The 26,601-nt window shown below is 38.7% G+C and overlaps 1 protein-coding gene across 7 annotated transcripts in view; it reads right to left on the bottom strand.

Moving 5' to 3' along the window:
- PLEKHA5 (pleckstrin homology domain containing A5) overlaps window positions 1–26,601 on the bottom strand; it is a 157,248-nt gene that overhangs the window by 44,793 nt on the left and 85,854 nt on the right. For 6 of the 7 annotated variants that reach the window (XM_030960053.1, XM_030960057.1, XM_030960052.1 and 3 more), the window contains exons 4-10: window positions 22,679–22,762; window positions 21,615–21,735; window positions 15,399–15,503; window positions 11,281–11,353; window positions 7,211–7,311; window positions 5,778–5,893; window positions 329–781 (exon numbers count right to left, since the gene is read on the bottom strand). In XM_030960053.1, the coding sequence (XP_030815913.1) occupies window positions 329–781; window positions 5,778–5,893; window positions 7,211–7,311; window positions 11,281–11,353; window positions 15,399–15,503; window positions 21,615–21,735; window positions 22,679–22,762 (1,053 nt within the window). Of the gene's footprint in view, window positions 1–328; window positions 782–5,777; window positions 5,894–7,210; window positions 7,312–11,280; window positions 11,354–15,398; window positions 15,504–21,614; window positions 21,736–22,678; window positions 22,763–26,601 lie in introns of those variants that run through there. The other variant, XM_030960054.1, reaches the window with a different exon arrangement.

Below are 26,601 nucleotides of genomic sequence, written 5' to 3' on the forward strand. Positions count from 1 at the left end.
GGCAATTTCAAGAATAGATTTTAAGAGGAACAAGAATTTTTGTGAGTGATCAGATTACACCTTCTCCCTGAGAGGGCAGGGAAATTTCTAACACCCAAAAAGGGTTTATGGCCATTTTTATTTATTATTAATATACTTTAGTTTATTAATAACTATTCAAATACTAATAAAATAAACTTCCATACATCTGTTCTGAGAAGCCATCCAGGCATTTCTTACAGAGAACGAAGAATGCGATTATATAATATAGATCCAGAACTAAAGAAACTAACCAGTGTACAAATGTATTATTTACTAGAAAGTCTAAAAATAATTACCCAGTACTCACCCTCTTGTTTCCTCCTCCTGTCCTTTCCCCCTCTGGATTTTAATCCACTGCTCCAGCTGCAGCATGGAATTGGTTCTCTGCATGACCCGCTCAGAGTCTGCGTTGTGATGGGCTCCATCCCCAACATCTGCCAGCACAACTCCCATGGATTTACTCTCAGATCCATTCAAATGGACTGGCCTGAAGTGCCCACCTGGAATTGTGCTTATGGGCAAAGTCCTGTACTCAGATCCCAAAGGGTTCAGCTTCACACTGTTAATTTTTGTTAATGGTCTGTCTTGCCCGACTTTCTGGAATCCGTATTTTTCAGCTTCCAAAGCTTTCTTGTCCTCGTTTTTGTTCACGTCTCTGTTCTTCTGGTTGTTTTGTGCCTCTGGCTTAATTAGCACCCGGTGGTTTGAAATATTATTTACCTCTCGAGGTGATGTATTTTCAACAGTGAACTTCTCTATTCTGCAAGGGAACATATGACAAGTTATAATACGAAAAGAATGTTCCTTACAAATAGTAATAAAAAATTGGAAGTTATTTCAGTGAAGCCCTGACCATGTATTTTACAACAATATCTTGACTTTGAGAGAAAAAACCAGGACATTTTCACAATGATCAAGGAGAGGTTGGGGGGTTTTGTTGCTGCTGTTTTGGTGTTCTTTTTCTTTTGTTTTTAATTTTGTTTGGGGATTTGTGGTAGTGCTTGATTGGTTTGGTTTTTGGTTGGTTGATTTGGGGTTTTTCTGGTTGGCAAGTGTGAGTATTGTTTTCTTCTACACTTTTCTCTTTATTTGCTGTTTTAAAAACAATTATAACATGAGGTCATTTATTAAAACAACAGTCAATTAACCCCCTAGAAAACATGTGCACAACAGGAAATAAAGCCAGAGCCTGAAAAAAGTGGATGCTCAGCTCCTGGAGGGCAGAAAATTCAAAGGGTGAAAATATTCAGTGGCTCTCCAATAGCTACAGCTTCCAAATGTCAACAGCCTGAAATTCAGATGGTTTTCAAAGACAGCTTGTGATTCACAATACTGCTGAATTTAGCATATAATGAGCTCTTTTCAAGAAAGCAAATGACTTTTCATGGTCACTGGTATCAATTAGGTTTCTCTGGTGTGTTATCACTTTGGCTGGCACATATTTTGCAGAAAATGACTGTGGCTTTTTCCAATTTTAGGGGGAAAATAGCTGCTGACTTAAGGAACTGTACCACAGAAATAATGATATTTTTGGAATTGCTACTGCTTTACAGTATTTACACAAGCACTCAATGTGTGCAGTTCTATTAGTGATCTTTTTAAAACTTCAAAATGTCAAGAGGCTCTATCTTTTGCCATACTGGGAGGACCTGAATTTCAATTCCAGCTCAAAAAGTGACTTTTGGGTTTAGTTCACTAGAAAAATAACCCCACTACTTTAAAATGTTTTGCTCTGCATTTTTTGCTATGGGAGGAAAGAAGAGGAAGAGATATAATTTCTTAAGATTACATCTCTGTATAAAACCAAACTAAGAACAACACTTTATTTTAAGAGGATGTTGAATTAAGTTTTTGTTTTGTTTTGCATCTTTTTATAAAAAAAATGCATTATTCATCTTTATAACTGCATCCAGTTCAAGTGTCTGTAAAAAGGCCATCACACACACAACTTACCAGGAACACAAGAAGACTGACTACACACACAGCTGTAAGCATTACTGCTTACCACATTGTGAAAAAAACCATTTATTTTTACCCCCAAGATCTTAAATCACTCCCAAGACCAAACATTTGTGCCTAGGTTCCTTCTCAAGGGGATGGAAAAGAAAAGGATCCCCTCCTCACTCCTACCTCAAAACTGCACTAGCCAGTGTTCTACCAGAAACCAAAGGATCTTCCCAACACGAATGTGAATTAAAAACTCCATTTCCCACAATTATCAAGTAAAAAAAGGGTGTTAAGATTTCAGCTTTCAGGCAGCACTCTGGAGTTTACAAATGGATATAAAGATTACCTTGCAAATAATCCTGATTGTGGGCATTAATATTTGCAGTGTGTCTCAATAGCACCACCTACCCCATTACATAACAAAAAACTTGAAAAAACTTAAAAATTTATAACAAATCTTTCTCAGATGGCTTTAGAGCAAAGCAAAAGGTGGAAAATCCATGGTGGAGAGGGAGAGTGGCATCTCTAGGACACTCATCACATATGTGGCAAAGTCAAGCCTCAGCACTGTGTTCAATTCACACTCTCATACTTTCCACTGTGTTTTAATTAAAAACCAGCAACTCCCAAACTCACAGAATTGTTTTCCCATGCAGCCTCATGCTGTATCCCTCATTACTATGGTTATACAGAGCCAAACATTTACATTTTACACTCCTTGGGATGGTGTAGAGGCTGCAGGACTGACATTCAAACAGCCTGCTGGGCTCTCTCAACTTGGTGGAACCAAACCAGCCAACTCTGAGAGAGCAAGGGATCTCTTTTCACACTGAAGGATCCATATGGGAAAAAATTATCAGAAACAAATGTAAGGAACACAAATCCATATGTATATTTGGCTCCATATTTATAGCTAGCTCTCAAAGACATATTCAACAAAGCTGGCAGGCTGTTTTTGAGGATGGGATAGGGATAGAGGAAGAGAATGAGCATTGAACATGGGTCTTTCAGCATATGCTGAATGCAATTTATATATTTCTGCAACCAAAATGGACTCATATGTACAATATGCAGTACAGGAGAAGTACTATTTTATGCTGATTTATATAAAGAAACAATTCTGAAAGGGTTGGAGGGGGGGGGAGCATGTGATTAATGACCAGATGGACAGGAGGGCTGTGATTTAACAAAGCTAGGCAGAGGCATTTGAAAAGGAAAAGCCATTTTTTCCAAGCACACTGACGTCAGTCAGCCCCCACTGTGGATGTCTCTATGCTAACAAGTGCTTTTTTGGCAGCCTGGCTTATGCTGTTCAGGGAAAGTAACTACCCCAGGAGGGAAAAAAAGCAATCTTTTCTTAGTACATGCTGCATCACTGAGAAGAAACAAAGGCTGCAGCACACAAGGTGACAGTGAAAGGACAGAAAAATGGCACTCAAACCTGGGAGAGCAGAGAATCAGCACTTAGGGTAAAATGGTAAATCACTGTGTTGGTGGACACTACCATCCACAAACACAGGCAAGCATCCAGAGGGGGGTTTGAGATCATATTTTGAGTCATAAGCTTCAGCAGCTCCTCAAGCTCCTCACTGACTAAAGTGCTTGGTTTAATTATTTTAATAGGCCTCTCAGTACATTATTAAACTTGAATCTACTATCTAGGTAAAATCAAAACTGTTTAGAAAGGAGTAATTACAACTAAGTCAATAGGGCCAAACACTGTTTGTCCTTCCCTGCAGCTAAAGATCAGAAGGGAACATTTCTGCTGCTAATAAAGACCAGCTCTAAAAGAAATGGGTACATTTTTACTTTCTCACTTCAGTATCTCCTTTGTGGCTAACTATGTGTGGAAAATAAGAGTAGTTTATAAAAAACTTGGCAACACCCCTTCCCTCCCACCAACTTAATGTTTTAAATATTCCTTTTCTCTTTATCCCCTCCAAGGAAGTCATATCTCCAGAAAAACTAACACAAAAAATATGTTAAAATTATTTAAAGATTTGGTTTAACAGACAGCTGGATTTGATTTCCAGAGTACCCTAAGTAGTGAAGTGTCTTGATTTCTAGGTTTAAAGAATTATACTGTAAAAAGCTCCTCAATTATCATTGGGCATTTTATATGAACAGGCAATTAGAAGTGGCCCAACATCAGTTTACATGAATATTTAAGGAAGCAAGTTCTTAATTACTCATTTATTGTACTGCAAGTATCCAGTCTGTTAGAAAACTGTATTCAGTGCAATGTCAGAACTTCTAAAGAAACAGAACACAGTAACAAAAGCACTGCCAAATCTGATTGAACCAAAACCATTTATGCTTAAGCTCCATCTATGCCAAACTTCAGGTTACTTAGAGATGAGGTAATAAGACACTTAATACTTAACAGACTTTTACAGGGAAGAAACGGTATTTCTTCTACATAAGATCATATCCTGCTATGTTTCATTTTAAGAACTTAAAAAACAGCCAAAAGATGGATTGCTTAGAAAACAGATGTCTTAAGGGTTTTCTTCCTTGTCATAGCTAACAGATTTTTAACTTCTTTGAGACTTGGTCTTGCAATCCATTTTCTCTGAAGTAATTATTTCAAGCCTACCAACAAAGTTCTCAAAGAGGTCACATCTACTTCTGTTTCATTCTGAGGTTTCTTGCCTGAATCAAAACAACAAGCTGGTGTTATATAAGTTGCTTTTCTGACAACTGTTTGGCTGCTGGCAAGCCTGTCTGCCTGTGATATCGGCAGATATTCACAGTATTGCAAATATCAAATGAAGGTCATTTCAGCAGTTCAGAAAAAGAGAGAATGACCCCCTTCAGTTTTTTCCTCTACAAAGTGTTTATACAATTGATATGTGATTTTTGGTTGAAGTGAAGTGGGTTTGATTTAGCTTGATAGTTTCTCCATATGTAAATTACCATTGTATCTGCAATACAAACCTGATTTTTCAGATAAAGTTTATTACTACTAAACTTCTCTGGTACCTGTGTCCACGAGTTTTTTCTATGACTTTTTTAAACTCAGAGTTCCTCAGCATTGCTGACTTTATTTAGCTCCAGGGTAGCAGGAACTAAGGGAGTGGAGAACAGATCAAGTGACAGCAGCCATCAGCAATAACTTCTGTGCTGTCAATAACGAGGAGCTTTTAAACTTTCAATTGATGAGGTTTCTATTACAGATGCCAGGGAGCTGACCCTAGGGACCACATTCTGAGAGCAAATGACTCTCCCTGGAGAGACAGCAGCAGACAGGGCTCAGTCTCCGAGAGCACAAAGCTTCTGGCTGTAATTTGCTTTTCACTGTCAACACACGGGCACAGGAGGGTGAGGCTCCAGATCAGGTAAGCATAAATTTGGCGACAGCTTAATGATGAACAAGAATGGCTCCCCACAGGTTGCCCACAGGTACAAGTGGTTAATTTAGCCAGAAACTCCAGCTGTGAATTTGAGGACTGTGACAGCTTTAAGCCCAAGGCAGCCACCAGTTGAGCTGCTGTTGCTATTCAGTCAGGAGGGCAGGGAAGTCAAACATGCCTGCACACAGAATTTGTCACTGCACTTCTTCTGATGCCACTGGCTAGAGGGATAGTTAATTTTTTTTCTTCTAGCTCCTGACAACCAATATTCAGAACTGAACTTAGATTATTTTTGCTACTTCAAGATTTTATCCAACATTGTCCAGTTAGTAAGGAGTCTTCAATATAAGGAGAAATCACTTCAGCCAATTTACATTCTATTTTAGTCTTTCATTAAACAAATCAAACTAAGCAAGAGAAACAACACTATCCCACTGTTTTGTCAATCCACACTACCTTTTAACAGGCTCTGTTTGCACAAGTGCTGCATCTATCATGGCTTTCATCCACAACTCCATTTCCTTCCCTGTATCTGTGCAGAAATAATAGGTCCTCATGTTTGGATGAGCTGCCTGATTGGAAATGACATGGTCATTGCAATAAAAATGTAAGATTCTGCAAAAGAAGAGAGGCAAATATTGTTACTGCATATTCACTCTAATGCTTTATCTAAGAAGATTTCTTCAAAGAATATGCTCAGAAAAAAAATCAGAAGGAACACTAGTGTTTCTTGGTCACTGCATTCATCTTTTCAAAGTAACTGCCTGTAATTTTCAATCATAGCTGCTTCTTCATTAATACATGAAACAAAAAGCCCTTAAATGTCTTCAATCTACTAAAAATGATATTGAGCATTCATTAATGTAGATGAATATAATTCTTATAAATAAGATTTTAGCAAAGAATTTAGCAGTCTGAATGATAGAGTAAGTTTTAATTTGTACTTACCATAGTAAATAAATGATGTCTTGGTTAGGAGACCAAACAAAGTGCCAAAAGGAGCTCATAAAACAACAGTAAAAAAAAAAGTCAGGACAAAATGCTTAGTAAAGTAATTCATATCATGATTTAAGATTGTCACGAAACACTGCTAAGAGTGATTCATGTAATATTGTGATTTAAGTGATAATAAGTTCTTTTATTTATGTGCAAAGATACTTTGTATTAAATAACGAATGAACTTCCATTAGTGGGACAAATTCAGCTGCAGATGCTGGTTCATAATTCTAAATTATAATTCACCACACAGGATTTAAGACCCATGAACTAAAAAGAAAAAAAAAGAAAGTACTGCTAGTAAGTGATATCCATCCATTTCCCCATTCTAGTAATTCTGTCTATATTTACATCAGGCTAAGCACTTGAAACTTTTGCTACTCTATTATGTAAAAATCAGTCTCAGAAGCTGTTTGTCAATCAATTCAAATGCTAATAAAAGGAACTTCCACACATCTGTTCTGAGAAATCTTCAAATGCAAAAGAGAGGGCAATTTCAAGAGCAGATTTTAAGAGGAAAAAGAATTTTTGTGAGTGATGACACCTTCTCCCTGCTAGGACAGGGAAATGCTTAACAACCAAAAAGGGTTTATGGCCATTTTTATTTATTATTAATATACTTTAGTTTATTAAAAACCATTCAAATTCTAATAAAAGAAACTTTTATACACCTGTCTGTATAAGTCACCCGGGCATTTCTTACAGAGAACGAAGAATGTGATTATATAATATAGATCTAGAACTAAAGAAACTAACCAGGGTGCAAATGTATTATTTACTATTTACTATGTATTATTTACTAATTTACTATTAACAACTCAGTAAAATGAGCTTTTGTGACCAGGCTCTTGTGCTTTCAGATACAAATCAGATGGCAAAGCTGCTCCCCTCACCTTGAAGGCGAATTTGCGGTTGATGTGGTCCTCAGCAGACAGCATAGATATCTGGAAACTGGGCAGAAGTATGCTCCCCAGGATTCCTTCCTCCTTCTCATCTGGGGATACACACTGGCATTAGGAAATGGCCCTTGGACACACAGCATTGTGTTCCTTGGACACAAAATATTGCATACTGACACTTCATGAAACTCCTTCAGACACACAGGAGCACGAGCAGGAACTTTAGCACAGAGGAGAATGCATTAAGAACCAGAAATCGAGACTAACCTTGAAGAGCAGACAGCTGTCAAGCCCCTGATTCAGTGACAAAGAACCAGAATTGTCAGAACCCAGGACATTCCTCTGGCTGCCCTGGATGGCTCGAGCCCCCGGCAAGGAGCTCAGAGACCTTGGCACAAAGCCAGAGACACCTGTGCCTCTGATTTTAACCCATGGAAACAATTATCAACTTTGTGTGAAGATTTACAAGCCACGAGAGTTTAAGTAGAATGATAGTTTGCCACAAGGTGGAAAAGTAGAATTTTGGGGTTTTTAGAAAAGGGGTTCAGAAGCCAAGATGGAGGGATTTAGGCGTGCCTTGTTCTTCCTCTTTCTTCTTCTCCATCTTCTGCTGTGATGGTGGCACTTTTGGATTGATTTAGAGTAGAGACAGACTGTCTAACATAGGTGATAGGTATTGGAAAATTATTGTAAATAAAGTACACGTAGTTCTTAGCATAAAAATCTAACACTGCCCTGAGGGTGGTCAGTGTGCCACAACCCGATCTGCTGGACAGATCTCAGCAGGTGAGAGAAAGAATGGAATAGATAAGAGAAAATAAACAACCTTGAGAACCAGAGCTGAGGAACCCTGACTCCTTCTTCGATTGCTGGGCTGGGAAAAAGAGACTTTCTGACACCTCGGGGTCATCTCAACCACAGAGACCCCAAGACAGAACAGCACACATCTACTGCCTGCTCATACCTCTGACAGCACAAGTGGTTAAAAACACTGCTTGTGACTGCTGGCATTTCAGAGAAAATGTGCACATTCTTCTTCTGATCTCAGGCATATAATGCTACATAATCCCCATTATAATATTTAATTATGAATTATCATTATAATTCCCACAAAGAGTTTACACTCAATTATGTTCCATTTGTAAGAATGCACACATTTCAGATAATTTGTAAAAAAAAGCTCTTTCCCAAAAAAATACCCTTTTCCCAGAGCCTTGTTTTACATAAAATTTTACATCAACAGATCATAATAAAAAATGACATTTTAATTGAAAGCCACAACCAGCTTTTAAATCCAATTATACTTTAATAAAGGAATAATTGGATGCAATTCATAAAGTCTGTCTTAATTGTATTTCATGAACAGAACTTCTATTCACAATCACTATCTTAGAGACTGTCCCCCATAAAACTTCTCTTAGTTGAAGACAGTGCCCACAATAAATCTATGAAATTAAGATGAAAACAGGCATTGTGAAATTTCAATTAAAAATTAACAATTACAATTAAAATACACTTAAACAGCACGCCAGGACTATTGCTTATGTATGGACTTAAAAATCTTTTCCAGGTTCTCATTTACTCCTAGATTTTGAAAAGCCAAACCTTCATTTAAGCTATTTCTATGGGGAAGGTTGTGCCCAGCCACTTTAGTATCCCATGACAAATCAGATGTAAAAACTGTGCTTTTTGGGATCGTTGTTTAATTGCAGAGCTGAGCATAAATTCATCCCTATGGTAAGGCAGAAAAAAAATGGAGTGGATTGACTTCCAGGAACTCAGCAACACCTTTAAATATGACTGAAACCATCCCACCTTCCCTTCAAATATTTTTTTAGTCACACACAAAAATGTGCTCTGTCCCCAAATACATACTGGGCAAATATTGGGGTTTACTTCATTTGGACTTCTGTCCGGGGAAAAAGTTCTGTTTTCTTAGATCACATTTTGACTGATGACTGAGTAAACCCCCCACTAGTGCCACATAACAGCACTCAGCATTTTTGTTCCACTGAACAGCTGCATGTCTGGAGCACTTCGGTCTTTGTTAAAGACATACTGCCACATTCCAGCTCCATATTTTATAAATCTGTTCCCCATCACGTTTGCTTTTATCTGCACATCCCACTGCTCCATATTATCTTTACTTGTGTGCTGTGTATGAAAGTACACAAGAAAAGCAGCAGATCTTCTGTCCAGTCCTAAGAACTTTTATTTGTGCCAACAACAACAACCTTCCAATATGAAAGTGGATGGTCCTTCATGCCTCAAGGGAACAGAAAGAATATTCTCTAAGCTGTAAGAAAATACTATGACACGATTTTTCTTTTGATCTATAAATTAGATTTCAGCTGCTAACATTGTAACACAATTCTGGAAGTTTAGTAAGATTTACTAACAAAACCAAAGAAATCCAACAACCACAACTGCACAACCACAAACAGGTCTGTGGTTTGATCTGGGAGCACGTGCATGACCATCCCTTTCCTATTTTTTCACTACTTGAGAATTAACAGAAACATAAAAGGATTTAGAGTAAAAGCTTTTTATATTTTATCAGCCACTTCTAATACATTTTGGACTACCACTACACACATTTAATTCCAGTTTTACAGTTTTAACTACTTTCTAGTGAGTGATAGCTAAAAGCTGCATTTATTACAAAAACAAGTTAGATTATTCTGCTTGTATTTCAGAATGTTGGGCCATGTAGAAAAGAAAAATATTATAGAGCTGTTTATATTTATTTGTTATTGGTTTTGCTTATTGCTTTTTTGTTTTATTTTGACAAACTTCCTATGCAGTGCTTAAATTCAATTTAATGTGTTCTTAAGGCAGCTATAATGTAGCACTTTTTTAACAACTTTCTGAAGAAGGAGCCTGAAGAGGTGTTTAAAACAAACCTGTAAAAAGCACAGAGTATGTAACGACCACCTAGGTAACCACAGAGTATCTGTATCAGTCAGTTGATGCCTCCACAACTGGAATTTCAGTCTGATTTTTTGACTCAGCAGGGGTTTATCCAACTATGCGTACCACTTGGTGTAGAGAAACAAAGCCTAATGATCATATTTGAATAATTCAGAATTTGTTAACTAAACCAGTTGCAAACAGAGCTTGTGTTTCAGACCTGATTTGTCTTTGACTGGATCCATGCTGCACTTTGAGAGAACACCATTTGAAATTCACCAGTCTCTGCTTTCAGCATCAGCACCAGTCCTACCAATTCCAAAGTTTCATCTCAGACTGGAACCATTTGATCCCCTTCACCCTCAGTTAAGGCTGCAGGTGGCCCTGTTTACATTCCTCTATTTTGCCACGCTCTACAATCCTCCTCACTCTCAACCTCCTTTAAACTAAAATGTACACTTTATTTCAGGATTGTCCATGTTTCCCTGTGCCCAAGTTCTATTTGTTTCTGGAGGAACACAACAGTTCATGATCTGCAGCGCTGAAGGGATCACTAACCCATGTTAACTCCAGACTAGAATGAGAAGCAGCTAATTTTTCCATGTAAAAGAAGTCTGATCTAGCTACATGAGGTTACTAACAAAATCTTTTGTTGCAAAATACAGCAGAGACTTCTACTCATATGGAATTGGACAATGTTCCATTTTATAAGTATTCATGAACACTGATTAGAGTTCCCAAAGGCATATATATCCTCTTTATCATTCTGAAAGCAGTTTCAGCTTCCCTGCACTATATCCCTTCTCTATCCCCATTTCAGCTACTTAACTCACATAAAAATCAGATTTAACCTGACATATTTAGTTTCTAGCAACAGAAGCTGGGAGAAAAACTACAACCCAGAATTTAGTAACAGAGGTGGCTGTGAATGGGCTTGCCCTTTGAGCACAGCCTGGCAGGCAGGAAGCAATTATGTGAATCTGGTAATTAAGAAAGAAAAAGAAGATAAGAGTAGCACGCCTGGATATTGACAGCTATACAACTATTTTAATCCACTAAGTTAAGCACACTTATTTCTTACATTTGACTGCTGTGTCAAAATTTATCTGCTCCCAGCAAAATTAGCAAAGGAAGCTCTCAGGAGCTGAACTCACCTCTGTAGTAGAAGAGACACAGATCCGAGAGCACAAACCAGCGCTTCTTCCACAGCTTCATCCCAGTGCTGTCCTGCAGGAATCACAGGGGCCAGGTGAGAAAACACACACTGGGGACAGCTCTGGCTCCCAGCACAAACCAGGCACTGCAGAACCTGGAACCAACTGCTGGAACCATGGCTCCTAACAATTTCACACTTTCTGTGCTGGCAGGCACTGACCCCCAAGAGAACACTGCATCTGACCTGAGGCCATGAAGAAGCTTCTAAAATTGAATGACAGAACTGCGATTGTGGGTGTGGAGTTTGAACAGAAGTGTATAATATCACAGGTTTTAGAGTAAGTACTAAGGTTTAGGTTTTAGAATATAGTAATATATATAAAGCAAGATGGAGGTTTTAGGGTGGAGGTTGGTGCTTCTTCTTCCCCTTTTTCTCCATGGGTTTAGGTGGCTTTGTGTAATTGGATAAAAAAGTCCCCATTGTGGGCATGGGTGGTTGGTTATTGGGTTAAAAGTAAAAATAATTTAGGTGTCATTTCTTAATTGGACAGCTTATCCTTAAAAGGCTTTGTAGAGAGAGAGACGGGGCTCCATTTTTAGTTTGTTAGAGTGAAGTGCTGTAGAACTCAGGGTCTGTGAGACTGTGACAGAGATAAGAACTAACAAACATCTGAGTCCCAACAAGAAATACCATCTTGCGAGTTAATCCCGACCGTGGCAAAAAGACGATAAAAACTCGACACACAACTGTGCTGCGTGTGCTGCCAGCTCAATTTCTTGGCTGTTTTAAGTATTTGAATTCTCATCCTGAGCTGTCACTGCAAACAAAGGCTGTGACCCAGGAATCCTGAGGTGAAGAGGGAATCGTGGAATTGTTGGGGTTGGAAAAGGCTGTTTAGCTCCTCAAGTCCAGCTGTGACCCAGCACTGCCAAGTCCACCACTAAACCATGTCACCAAGTGCCACATTAACATATCTAGTTACACCTTCAGGGTTGGCGACCTGACTACTTCCCTGGGCAGCCAGTTCCAATGCTTGACAACCCCTCTGGTGAAGAATTTTTTCCCAATCCAACCTAAAACTTGAGGCTATTTCCTTTTGTCTTGTCACTTGTCACCTAGGAGAAGAGACCAGCCTCCACCTCACTACAACCTCCTCTTTGGCAGCTGTAGAGAGTAGAGAGGCCCTCTCTGAGCCTCCTTTTCTCCAGGCATGATAGAGATTACAATCCAGAGTTTAACTAATTAAAAAAACAATAAAAAGCTTTTTTCTCTTAAAGAGCAAGGTAACACTTCAGGTACATCCTCCTTTGTTTTCTGAAGGAACTCTGCTGAACTTTGTCTTCCATTACCACTCATATATCTAGAGCTAATTTCTTTCCCAAATAAAGTTCATTCCTACAGCAATTTAATTTTCTTTTATGCTTAAAACCAATTTACACCACACAACTCAGAATGAAAGACTGCCACCACTGCTGCAGTGTAAATAAGCCAGAGCACTGCAGCACACACATCCTGACGGAATCAGATTTAATAAATATGTTAATCTGTTCCAAGAAGAAAAGTATGTGTGAATTAGCAATATTCTCGTAGTAAATAGGTTTTGTGACAATGAAGAAGAGGGAGTCTCTAATGGAAAACTGTGGGGTGGGTTTGTTTTTGGGGTAGTTCCCCAGCCCAAGAAAAGTCAGGATAATTTTTAGCCTTGTATTTCAAGCTCTGCTCTTTTTGGGCTGGGGAAAATGAGTTGAACGAAAAAGAAAGGATAAACCAAGCATCAGCTAGGAAACATTATTCAGAAAAAGTATGTTCCCTGTAAATATCTTACAAAAAAAGAGTTGGCTCTGGATTTAAAAATTACAGAAGAGGATCACTACACATACTGAGACAGCACACCCTGAATTTAACAAAAATTGCCACTCTCTGTGATTACATAAATGTTATTTTACTATCAGAAAGAAACGTGCACAAGCTTTCACTGTACATTTCTGAAGATCATCTCTGTTGATAAAATTGACTAAATTGGCTCTCGGTAACTATTCCAACGTGGAAGTACACAGCAGCACCTTTTCCTACAAACACCAATCAAACATCATAGCATTTACATTGTTTCCCACATAAACCATCTCCAGCCCTGATGTGGATTAAGGCTGGTTGAAGCACCAGCCCCAGGGAGTGGGTGGCCAGTGCCTCGTGGTGTGCCCCAGGGGTTGACACCATGGCCAAGACAATTTAACAACTTCATTAATGAGCTGCACACTGAGCTCACCCTGAGCCAGTCTGCACAGAGTTACAGTTATGAGGAGTGCCTCATATTCCAGATTGTTGTGCTGTCATCCAGAGGGACTGGACAGGCTGGGGAATTGGGCAGAGAAGGATCTCTTGGAGTTCAACAGAGGGAAATGCTCTGGAGAGGAACAAGCCCCTGCACTAACAGGAGCCAGGAATGCACCTTGTAGCAAAGGAGGGCAGCAGCATGCCAGACTGCATCAGCAGTGCTGCCAGGACATCTTTCCTCTCTGCTCAGCATCACAGAGGTCTGGCTGCAGTGCTGCTCCTGCTCTGGGCTCACTGGTGCAGGAGGAACGTGAACATACTGCAGGGAACCCAGCACAGGGCCATGGAGATGGCTGAGAGACTGGAGCATCTTCACATGGAGACAGGGTGAGAGAGCTGGGACTGCTCAGCTGGGGAGAGAGCACCTTAGCAGGCATCCTAGCAGTATAAACATCTGGTGAGAGACTGTAAAGAATGTGGAGCCAAACTTCTGCCAAAGGCAAGAAAAGAAACAGTGGGCACAAATTAAGAAGCATGAAATTCTACCTCAGCAGAAGTAAAACTTTTTATGGTCAAATACTGTCACAAGCTGGGAGAGAGGTTGTGGTGCAGTCTTCATCTGTGAGGAGATTCAAAGTCCAGCTGGACAAAGTCCTGCCCAAGACACTCAAGCACATGGTGTCATTCTGGAGGTGTCCTGTGCAGGGCCAGGAGTTGGGCTTCATGATCCTGACAGGTCCCTCCCATGACATTCCATGATTCTATGGCCCAGCCCATGACATTCCATGATTCAATGACCTTGCCCATGACTTTCCATGATTCTATGACCCTGCCCATGATTCTCCATGATTCTACGACCCTGCTCTAGCTGAGCCTGGCCAATTGTGTTGGATTATCACAAGGTCCCTTCCAACCAAGACAACTGTGTGATTCTGTGCCCCAAAAAACAGCAACAAAATCACCTTTGTGAGAATTTTTCACTCTCAGCAATCACATCTCAGAATTCTCTTTGCTCTCAGAGTAAAGGCCACAGGAATGTCTAAGCCTGGGGAAATCTTCCACTAAACAGACACTTCTAGATCTTATTATCTGAGCAGTTTTTAAAAACTGACTCATCACCAGCACTCAGAAATCTATGCAGGTCATTCCAGTCTATCTGAGTAGGCACAGTAAATGACAATGTAGATCAAAATTACATACACACATTTGTCTCAGCAGAGTTTAAATTAATGAGTTCTCAAGGGTTTCTTGGTGGATTTTAAAAACAGATTTGTAATATTAACCAGAAGAGCAAATTTACAGCAGGAGAGAACACTGTCCAAATATTAAAGAGCACATACTTCAAATTAATTCACACTCCATGAGAAAACCTAAAATAATCTTTGGTTTTAACATGATTATCTTTGAATTAAGGAAATAGACATACCTATGTGAAATATGTGAAGAAATGGCTCCACCTACTATTTTTAATGGAAAATATTACTTTTAGAGAAAAAAAAAAGATACATAGTCTAACAAAAGACACTTAAAATCCCCAATATTCTGGGTCATACACCTTTTGATCCATCTCTATATACCTGAAATTAAATCAGCTATTTGCTACCAACATCTGCTCAGATGTTTTAGAGAGAATCATTATATATATAATCTACCAATGTTCTTTACTTGTCTCATGTCCTTATTTGTATCAGACTGATATCCAGTAAGGAGTTAATGAATTGAAGACCCCAGTTTATAGCTTCATTCTGCTATTGCTATCATTGTATTTTTTTAGAAGTGGTTGTCTATTGTACCACACAGTAGAGGAGAAAAAAAAGAAGGGGGTGAGGAGGGCCTGAGTACCTGTTTGTAGAGCCAGCCTCTTCTGACAACTGGTGCATTAGGATTTCTCTTTATGGAGTTGGATCTCTTCCCAAAATTATGAACCTTCTTTGAAGATCGTGATGTCTAAATTGAATTGAACATGTTATAGAAACCATGACATCAATAACTGTACAAAAATCAAAATGCTTTTCTTTTCGCTAAGATCTTTATCTTGTACGTGCTCCTCTAGGGAACTGCAGAACACAAACTCTATTCTTTTTTTAGATAAGTAATTACTACAATGGTTCTGCTGGTTTCAGCATTTCTTTCCTTTCTTCTGCAGAGAATATAAAGATAAATCCCAAGACAAGTACCAAAAGATGTTTTGGGATTTTTTCAAACAAGAAAAAACCCAAATTACAAATATCTGACTTTCTTCTAAGATAGGTAGAATGCCTACTGAGCTGTAGGAAAAGAAACTCACAGAACTATTATTAATTTTGAAAAACTACATCACCTGGGCAACAAATCCCACTCTTTCTTGCTTCCAACACTGAACTAACACATGAAAACTTGTTCAGATTCCAACAAGATATAATTCCCCCTTTCCTAAAATAAATTAATTTTTTTGTACTCCTTCTTTGTTCTGTGATCTCCTGGTTGGTTTGAATATTATTTTACTTGCATGCACTTAAGTCTACCTAGAAACCTTTACATGGAACTTCAAGAGCTCATATCAGCTGTTGCTTATACTTTTCACAATTTTGCAATGATCCTCCCCTATGATTAAGGGAAGCAGGAAAAGTAAAGCATTTCAGATTTCTTCTAAATCCTTCTACTTGAATAAACACAAGAAATTGGAAAAGGCACAAAGAAACCTGCAGTGCTTTGCCAATTCACACTTCATTCTTCTCAGCCTACGTTTAGAAAGTTTGCTCTGCAACTAAAGGAGCTGAACATTTACTTGTGTTTTAAATCCTGTAAGAATTCAGACACCATGAGATACAGCAAAGTACTCTCCTGTGCAGAAGAAATCAAGTTCAAGTGAGTTTTTAAAGCTGCATTTCAAATCCCCCATTTGGATTGAGACAATATGATAATCCTGAGTTTCAGCTTCCCTCTCTCTGCTACTGGGACTAATCATGAGGTTATGCAAAATTCCTAAAGGAGGAAAGCTTGACAACCACTCAGGCTTTGTTGCAAATGAGGTGTGGGGTTTCTCTATGGAAATTCTCTCAACACTCATCACAGTACTAAGCTGGGTTTTACTCATGCTTCAGAGAGAATCCCACAGTAGCTGAAAAATCATAAATTGCGAACTTGATTTAAAATTATGTGCAGCTTTTGTCAATGATGCCATTAACTGAAAAATACAACACTGCTTGGCAAAAAAAAAAAATTACAAAAGCTACGTGTGCCTGCCTAGAGTCTACAACACAAAATAAATATTATATTTCTTTGTTGCAAGAATCATGAGGGAATATAAAAACAATCAGAGTGCTTTTAATTTCCCTTGGAGATACAGAAATTTGACTCAGTTCTGAAAAGCAAGACAGAGCAAGCAATTGAAAACCTAATTAAAAGTAAAAAACTTCCACATTTTCTTCTGAAAAATTCTATCAGTACAAAACGGACCAAGATTTCTAAGAAGCCAAGAGAATTATGACAGCCAGCTGTGAAAAAGGAATAAATACCAAAGAACATATAAAAATGCAGTTATAAAGTGAACTACATCTCTCTGTTAACCTGTATGACTGCTGTATTGGCATATCACACAAAAGCTGTGCTAACACTTTGATCAGAAATAATTTCTAACACTCACACCTACTCTAATATTAGCTACTAAAGGTTCAGAACCCCTCAAGAGTGCTCCAGAATTCCTACACTTGTAAAAATAGCTAATGCATTGAGGATGCTTCTGAAGACAACCAAGCACTCATGTCAAGCCTAACAAATTCAGATAATTTAGACAGCTGTCTCTAAGGTAGGCATGATAAAAACCCATACTGGCTCCAATTTCACTGAGCTAACAGCAGAGTTTTAATGGGTTACATCCTACCAACTGTGAATACAAACTTCCTTCAATTAAATGCAGCATCACAAGTGCTTTCTAATTTTAGTTAATACACAGAACACTTTAGATGACTTGTAATTAGTTTGCCACATGCTGCATAAAGAGAATAACTTCACAACAAACTCCGAACCTTAAGACAATGAGTACTTTGGGACACTGAAACATTGTAGGTGAGTATACAAACTAATTATGGGTTCTCAGACTTTAGATTACTCCTCCCCTTGTTATGCCTGAGATCTCTGGTCATCCCATGGTCTCTCATACGTAACTAATTATCTCAAAAAGCAGAATTACACCTGGTACCATCTGATCCATTCTAAGGCACAGCAACTCAGATGTCTCCAAAATCAGATCCTGTGGGAAGAGCCCTGCACACACCCAGTGCTGAGAAAGAAGCCAGGATGTCCAGCCAGTGATGTTCACTGGTTTCCAAAACTGAAAAAGCAAACAGCCAGCAGGATTTTGAACTCTGGATAACAGACCAGCGAGCATCTGGGGTTGCACATTTCAGCACCCTGCAAGTGGCTTTCCTCTCTGCTTAGCTGGTAGAAAAACACAGGGTTTATGTGAGGCTTCTTTCCCAGCTTCAGAACTAAGTCATTAATTAACATTAAATTTATTGCATGTAAATTTGAAAAACCTAGGTTGAGAACCTTGCAAATAAGGAAATTTTCTGCATGTAAACTCAGAGAGTACAAATCTGCATCTTAGTTACTTTTAACTTCTGTTTAAAAATATGTTTCCAGTTCAAGGCTTCCATTATCTTCCAAACCACAAACCAACAGGACGCTGCTTTCTGGATTTTGTAGGCAATTTTGGTGCCTTCCAATGCTGCAGTTTTCCATGAGCTGAGTGGGTTTCTGCCTCAGCATTTTAGCTTGGACTAGGAGGTTGCTCTTGACGCAAATCTCCCCATCATTCACTCCTAGTATTCTCTGGTTTGCATAATGAAGCAAACTGGATTCCATTTAGGCAGGACTAAAATATAAGATGCACAAGGAGCACTACTGGGCTGGTCTGAATATAAATCATAAAATACAGTGCAGACATCCAGCTCTGAGCACCAGGAGCGCCCTTCACAGCCCTCCTGTTCACTGTGCTGTTTGCTAATGAATTTTAATAATAATAATAAATAATTTTCATTTCTGCTAATCAGAAATTTCCAGCTACACTAGCCATTCAAAGCTGGACTGCACTGAAATATCTATTAACAAACTGATTAATATTTGTGAGCACTGGGAAACATCCCAGCTGCACTGGAGTCACCCGGAGCTGTCCTGGGCTACTCCACATCACAACAAAGAGAAAAGTCTTCACCTTATTCTGCTGATTATCAGGACAGCAATGAAGAGCAGCAGATCTGAACTGTGGAGGGTGACTGGAAATGTGACTGACTTTACACATTAAAAAGCAATTTATGACACCTAATCCTCTTTGTCTAGGTAGCAATTTTAACAGCAGGGAGAAAAATAAGATTAAAAAAAAAAGACAACTACAAAAACAATTTCTTCATGCCACAGAGAGATGAAAATAAATACTTCTGTAGCAATCTGAAGCCTGTGGGTTTTCACAGCCAGGGGTCTGTGCTAGTGCCTTCATGTCTGGAAATGCACTCCAAGCTACAGGAAATAAGCAGCACTTAACAGAGCCGTAATTTGTTATTTGGCCCCCCTCATGTATACAGTGGGAAAGGAAGAACAGAATTAGGACTTTTACTGGGCAGGAACTGATTTTTGCCTCACCTCATATTAGTCTGGTCAGCAACAGCAATAGACTCCTGAGAGTCTTTCTGACACAAAATAGAAACTTCTCCAAGTTCCATGTCTATCAGGGATCAATTCACATTAATGCAAGGAAAACTTTCTCCTATACCCCTTAACTGCCTGAAACTTCAGTTGTACCCCATTTTTTTTTCCATTCCTCCTGATATTCTAACATCAGGTATGGCCATGAGTTATCTCTGAAAACAAAAACCGCCTAAAAAAATTGGTTTGGTAACCACACAAACCATCGTTCTCCTCTGTAATTAATTCTCTGTAACTTCCCTCACCAACATTTTATTCCTGTTTTAATGGGCTACAATACACAATACTACTATTATATTAATATAATACTGCATATACATGTATATTATATATATAAAAATAAATAGATAATATATATTACATTAAATTATATATATACACACTATATATAAACATATATAGATCTATATACTATACATACATATATATATAAAAATATATATATACACACACTATATATACAGTACTACAAACTACATATTATAGTCAAAAGTTAAGAATTTCAGGCTTTACTGTTTGAAAACATGAGTAAAAAGAAAATCAGTTTTGTACCCAGGTATAACCCCTGGGCCATATCTTTTGTCATCTTTAGAAAGGGTTAACTCATTATCCCTGAATAGCTGCCAGAAAAGGCAGATTGATATTAGCTGTGGTTCTGCTTTCCCAAAAATTCACCTCTCCAAAACCACAATTTTTAAATGGTGTTGCACTAATTCAGACAAACGCACATCTGAAAACTGATGTAATTACACATGCAGCCACAATAATCATATTAATATTTTAAGTGCATTTAAACAACTACAACAGGAGGAATGAGAAGTAGAACAATCTATTTTTTCAAAATGTTATTTTCACAGGAAACTAAAGTGTCATTAATCAATGAAAGTAGAAGAAATCACATTAACTGGGCCAGGGAAATCTCAATTTCCTTCTCGAAGATTATGAAACAAATACTGGGCTAAAGGGCATTTTCAACTTCTCTTTTGAAAGAGAAGTGAAAAAAATGTAAGACACATGTTCCTAAATTGTAATCAATTTTGCATATTTGACCTGAGATTACTTCCCAGAAAATGCATTTTGAGAGAACTAGCTATGTAACTATTGCTTTCTACATCACTGTTATGACTCTAACAAGAAATTACCTGGGGTTTTTTGCTTGCTTGGTTGTTTTAGGACTTAGCTGGTTTTGAGTTTGTTTTTTACTGTTGTTGTTTGGGGGTTTTCTAGTTTTTTATATTTTAAAGTGGCTTTCCTGCATGGACCTAAACATGATCATATGAAAGTTGAGATGGATTTTGTTACTGTTCATAATACATCTGTGACTCTCTATTTTTCCCCCCAGCAACATTAATAGATTAAGACACTTTTCTGATTAAATAACAGTTTTCTAACGTAGGTCAAGGATTCTGCTCGTCTCATGAGATATTTAAAACAACAAAAAGTTCCCAAAATGCACTGGAAGGAACCTTGCAATGTTTCTTATCACATGGTAAGTCAATTATTTCAATCCAAGTTTCTGACATTAAGGAACTTGCTCAGTGAGAACACATTCCAAAGTTTATTCTTCCTTTGCAGGCTGGATTAATTTTCTGAAAAAGCACTTCTCAGGGTTAGCATTTTCAATGACTAGCTAAGGCATAGGGTTTTTCCCCTTGTTTAACTGTTAACTAGTGGCTAGAAAAGATGACAGCTCTTGTCTGTCATCACTGATCAAAGCTGTTTTCTTGGTCTCCTAGAGAACTTAAGGCATTTCTTATTTTTGCAGCAAGTGCACTTTTCTCTCAGGAAAGCTGAAAATTAAAAAAACAAATGCACACAATAGGCTCATCAGCTTCATCCAATAAACCTAAAATTTGGTAGGAACATCTGGGCATTTACCTTCATCTCCTGAGAAACTGGGTGAATGGAGAAGTAAAACATAAATCAATGTGATCCTGGGATTCTCCCAAATATTTAGCAGGAGTTTTTCTACGAAGCCACGACTTCTGCTTCTGGCCCTATGTCACCTCTCTCACAATTACTTCTTGCACACAATCCCAACACTTTCTGTTTTACCTGGACACATCCAGGCAATTGTTTGTGATGGAGCAATTTCTGCAACAGTGCTGTCCCAGGTGCCTCATCAGTCACTCAGGTTTTGCTGTTCCCACAGATCAGAAAGGTCAGTTTAAGTCACAACCTGATAAAAATTACAGCTACAGTGACAATTTGAGACACCTCAGTTTCCAAATTAAACCTAGAAGGAGTCAAGTGCCCTGAAAAATATGTAAGCTTTATTTCTCTTTTTCAGTGGAACACTAACACGCAGCACTGTCTAGCAGCTTGTGGAACAACTGAATTATTTTAATTCTAATTTATTTGGACATAAAGACTTACTCTGCCCACAGGGCTCATTGGATGAGCAGCATAATCTGATGCCAGATTATAGTTAGTTGCTTCACATATCATGCTTACAGGTCGCTCCTTCTTTTCTTCAGATGACATTGCTGCAGCAGTCCTGAAAATAGAATATGTAATAGCACTGGAACATGCTGTGTGTGCAGACTGCTAATAAAAAGCACCCCTAGATGTAGCTTTGTACAGCCTGTGTCCTACTTTTCCAATTTGAAAGCAATTCACACTTCATTGCAGAGTTACCTGCGCTGTGTTTTAAACTCCAATCCATAATAGATGAATTTTAAGATGTTGCTTAAAACCAGAATTTCTCTGTTAGCACCAGCCAGGTGTTGGTGGGAGGGAAAAAGACAGGTATGAGTGTGAGATGGAAATGGGAAGAAATGCTCTCCAAAGCCCCCCTCTGGCTTTGCCCCCCTTTCACATTGGTGAAATTTGGCCAGTTCTGATGGTTTTCACTGGAGCCACCACAATGTGCTACAGCAATGGTGGTGGGGAGGACACCCAGAACCCCAACAAAATCCTGAGCTCAGGCATGAGCTCCATGCAGACCTTCTTGTATTGCTCTACAAAACTAATACAAAGAAGGCAAATCTGAGTTATTACCAATGGTTCGGAAAGTGCCCCAACTGGCCAAGGAAATAATCAATTGAGGAGAAACTATCAGGCAAAACATTATAGATCAACAGCTTGTGGCTGTCCCTAAGTGATTATAAAATTTATCCCTTTCTGGAAGTTTATTTAATTGTTATATAATATCTAGGCTGTTTACTTAAATTACAGAACAATTCGAGTGATAAGAGGAAATTCGTACAGTGCATAAATGTGATGCATTTCTATCATACAACTAATCTGAGCTGTGTTTTCTATCTTAACAATGAGTATAAAATATTTATCAGTTTTACTTGTTTAAATTACTTGAAAGCAATCTACATGTTGATCTGACTTGGAAAAAATAAATATTACCACAGTAATCACTGAATCTTACTTCATTATTAATGGGCTTTAAGGCCTGCGTTTTAGAGAGTGAAACAGAAGGCACTTACTGCTCATTCACAACAAAAATACAATTGTCCTGTGAAGGCTGTCCTGTCACTGGATGTTTGCAGGTTACTTTTCGTTCATTATGACTGTGAAAGAGAGAGAAAGAAAAGTATTAGGCAATAAGTTTTGACTTTCCAGCTCAATTATGTAAATCCAGTGCATCAAATGCATCAGTTCAGTGAAAACAGTTAAGAATATTTCATTATGGCATATAACAACCTAAGTGTACACACTCACAAATGCATATATATATACACACACACACACACAAAGAAAAAGGATGAGAACTAATACTGAAGATTCTTCATTGGCACTGCCAAACACTGGCACTGGGTTGGCAAACATTCTGAATTTTAAAAACAATAGAAGTGGTTTTAGTTCATACATGAACATAGATAATTCACTTCAGCTATGACTTCATGTATTCAAAACCAGGGACAAGATGAACATGAGACGTATTGAACTGCTCTGTAAGGACAAGACACTACTGTAAAAGCAACTGTCTTCATCCTCAGGACATGAAGACACTAGTTTAAAATTTCCAATATTACAGATAAATACCCAGTGACTGGAGTAAGAGTGATGGGTTGCAATCACAGTTCTACTTTTGCAGGTGACTTTTTAATTCAGGTTGCTGCTCAGAAGTGTCTTCTAAAGGCTGGGAGGCTGAGTTTCATCCCTAGCAGCACAAAAATGTTCCCTTTTGCATTATGTCATTCCCCTGAACTGCAGATCCTGATTGATCACAGCAGCTCCTACAGCTTGGAAGAAATTGCCCAAATTCAGCAACTATCAGCTGCTGCCACAGAGGAAAGAAATGTCTGGGAAGAAGAGCAAGGCAGGGTTGGTTCTGGGCTCCTGAGAGCAAGGAGGACAAGGAGCTGCTGGGGAAGGTTCAGCACAGGGCTGTGGGGATGATGAGGGGACTGCAGCATCCCTCCTGGGAGGAAAGGCTGGGAAAGCTGGGCCTGTTTAGCCTGGAGAAAAGATGATTGAGAGGGATCTTATCAGTGCACCCACATGTCTGAAGGGTGAGTGACAAGAACACAGTGCCAGGGCAAGGGGCACAAACTGAAACACAGCCAGCTCCACCTGAACACGAGCAAAAAGCACTGAGCACTGGAACAGGCTGCCCAGGGAGGCTGGGGAACCTCCTCTGCAGAGATTCAGAACCTGCCTGGCCACCCCTGTGTCTCCTGCTCTGGGTGGCCCTGCCTGAGCAGAAGGGTTGGACTAGAACATCTCCAGAGTAACTTCATTCTTAACACCTTTTCTGCCTATTCATGTAACCATCTGAACTTTCAAAACTATGAAGCACAGCTCATCTCATGAATGTCACACTTTCCACCCTTCCTGCTTCATAAAACAACCTGAATTAACAAGACTCTCTTAATATTCCCCACTTCAAAAATAAAATTCTTTGGATCATAACAATTTGTAATTATAGAGCATTATTGATTAAAAGCTGCCTCCAAACAGAAGCCTAAAAATCCACACTACTTTCATGGTGAATGAATGGAAAAGCCTTCATAGAGTGCAAGACTAGAAAGACAGCCCAATTCTCTGCACTTCCTCTACTGGGATTTTAGAAACCTACTAATGCCTAAATGGAGAGACCATGTTACAGAGCTTAATGATGAGCTGGCATTTGCCAGTGCTTTATCTTTGTTCTGAGTTCAGCAGATTTCTAAGTTTAGCCCCTGAAGGAGCTGTTGTTGCAGAAATGGATCAATTACAACGAAGAGACAGGACAGAGACACACTGAGGACAGTCTGTGCCATTCCCAATTGCCCTAGTCATACAATGCCTCTCAAGGAAATCAGCCCAGATTAAAGAGAATTCGGGTTCAAAACACCCTGAGGAAGCATCTAGGTTTCTTTGGTTGGATTGATGTTTTTTTCCTTTTGTGAGTCCTCTTTTTCTTCCCTTCCAAAACCTTTTTTCCCCCTCTGACATTTCAGAAACTCTCACACCAAAGTGAAAAATAAACCAAACCAACAAACTATGGAAATGAGCTGGTCAAAACACTTTGCCAAAACGTTGCCTTCTTGTTTGCATTAAACCTTGACAGGTGACTGTCAGCTGCATCCATAAATGTGGAAATAATTGGATCAGGACTTCTGCTCAGGGACCAGAAATACTCAGGTCCACCCAAGAGGAGGCACATCCCATGTTTTGTGTGAGTGCACATCACTGATGATACAGAAGAGGCCACACCCAAGGACTGCAGTGGGGAAACCACACAAAACCAGGGGAGAAAGGAGGGAGAGGGTAGAAAAGTGAAAGAGGAGAACAGAGGAAGCAATACTCAAGAACATTTTGCTTCAGGTTTGAGTCATATATCAAGTGAGCATTCCAAAAGCACCAAAAAATCCTTGAACAAAACACAGTTTTCCCCACTAGTCACTGAGAAGTTCAGATGTATGGGAGGTATTTGAGATTACATAAAAAAGGCAGAAAACATATCACAGACATGAACTATGCTCCTGAGGATTGTACAGCACTTTCCTTCTAGACCTGAAGAGTCACTTCCTTCTAAAATAGTAAAGCAAAGGGAAAACAGGCCTTTTTTCCCTTCAACTTAGACACAAGTGAAATCTCATGGGTGAACACTGGAAATTCAGCTTGTGCAACTAAGAGCGATGACTGTAAATATGTCTAACTGCATGAACAGATTTTAAATACTTCCATTAGAAAACTTTTTCATTACTCATCTAAGTATTGCATTTTTGGCAGTAATTTACCTGGTATTTTGACAAGGCTCCTCAAAATACTTGTGGCAAGGTGTAGTGAAGCTTGATAATTATTGTCATAACCCTCCCACATAACAGTAGGATAAGACATTTGTTTTAAACTCTATCTTGCACAGCACAGAGAGTTTTATTCCAACCAAGCTACAGTTTGATATTCACAATCTTCAACATCCAATTTCGACAGCTGTTCAGTTACCCATAAGTTTCTGGCTACACACACACACTTAGAATTTCATTTATTATACTACAATAATCTATACATCATCAATAAATCTCAGGGAAAATAAAGCAAAAAACCTAATTTATTTCTTGAGAACTCTAATTTCAACTTTATACCAAGTCCAATGTGTAATTCAGAGTTTCAACCCCACATATTTATGTGTATGTACTTCATTAAGTGGAAAGAGAGTGATTCACTTTGACACAGCCAGTGTGTTACTTTTCACTTATGTAGAGGTACAGCCTCTTCCTTCTCCTTCCAGTTTTTCCCATGTTTTGAGAACACAGGACAACCACACACAAAAGTCTTTTGCACTTTTTCTGAAGGCCTTAACTGATCCTTACTATTTTAGGATCTGTATTAATGGCATGCTAAACACTAAAGACAAAGACAGGAAAAAATTCCCTGTGTATTTCATTACTATTAATGAGCATTCTCCAGACTTGGTATGTATCAAACACTATTCATCATTAATATTTGCTACTGGAATGTTCTGGACTCCAGAAATCTACACTAAGATGACATGACAGAAGCAATTCAGTGCAAAATAAAGCATAATTCTTGCATGTATCAAGATAATATTCTTTCTGCTTGATTCCAGCAGTGGTTTTCTACCGGCCATCAAAGAATCAAAACCAAACTAAAGCAAACCAACCATATATGTGAAAACAAGCAACCCTAACCACACCAAAATAGCCTCACCTGGGTAGAAGGTCCGTTTTTAGAGATCTCAGTGCAAGACAACTGGTACCAACCTAACAGCATCAACTTAGCTTGACCCCTTTCCTCCAGAATTTTCAAACTTCTCCTTTCCAATCCCTTCCTCTGAAAGCTGCAAGCTTTGGCATCATTTACAAGGTAGCTTAGTTCTGGCACATGAACAAACTCCCAGAGCAAAAGGATTTATCCTGTTCAGGTTAGAAATGACAGCAACCTTGAATTTGACTCACGT

The sequence above is a fragment of the Camarhynchus parvulus genome, chromosome 1A, assembly GCF_901933205.1.
Source record: "Camarhynchus parvulus chromosome 1A, STF_HiC, whole genome shotgun sequence".
Classification (NCBI taxonomy): domain Eukaryota; kingdom Metazoa; phylum Chordata; class Aves; order Passeriformes; family Thraupidae; genus Camarhynchus; species Camarhynchus parvulus.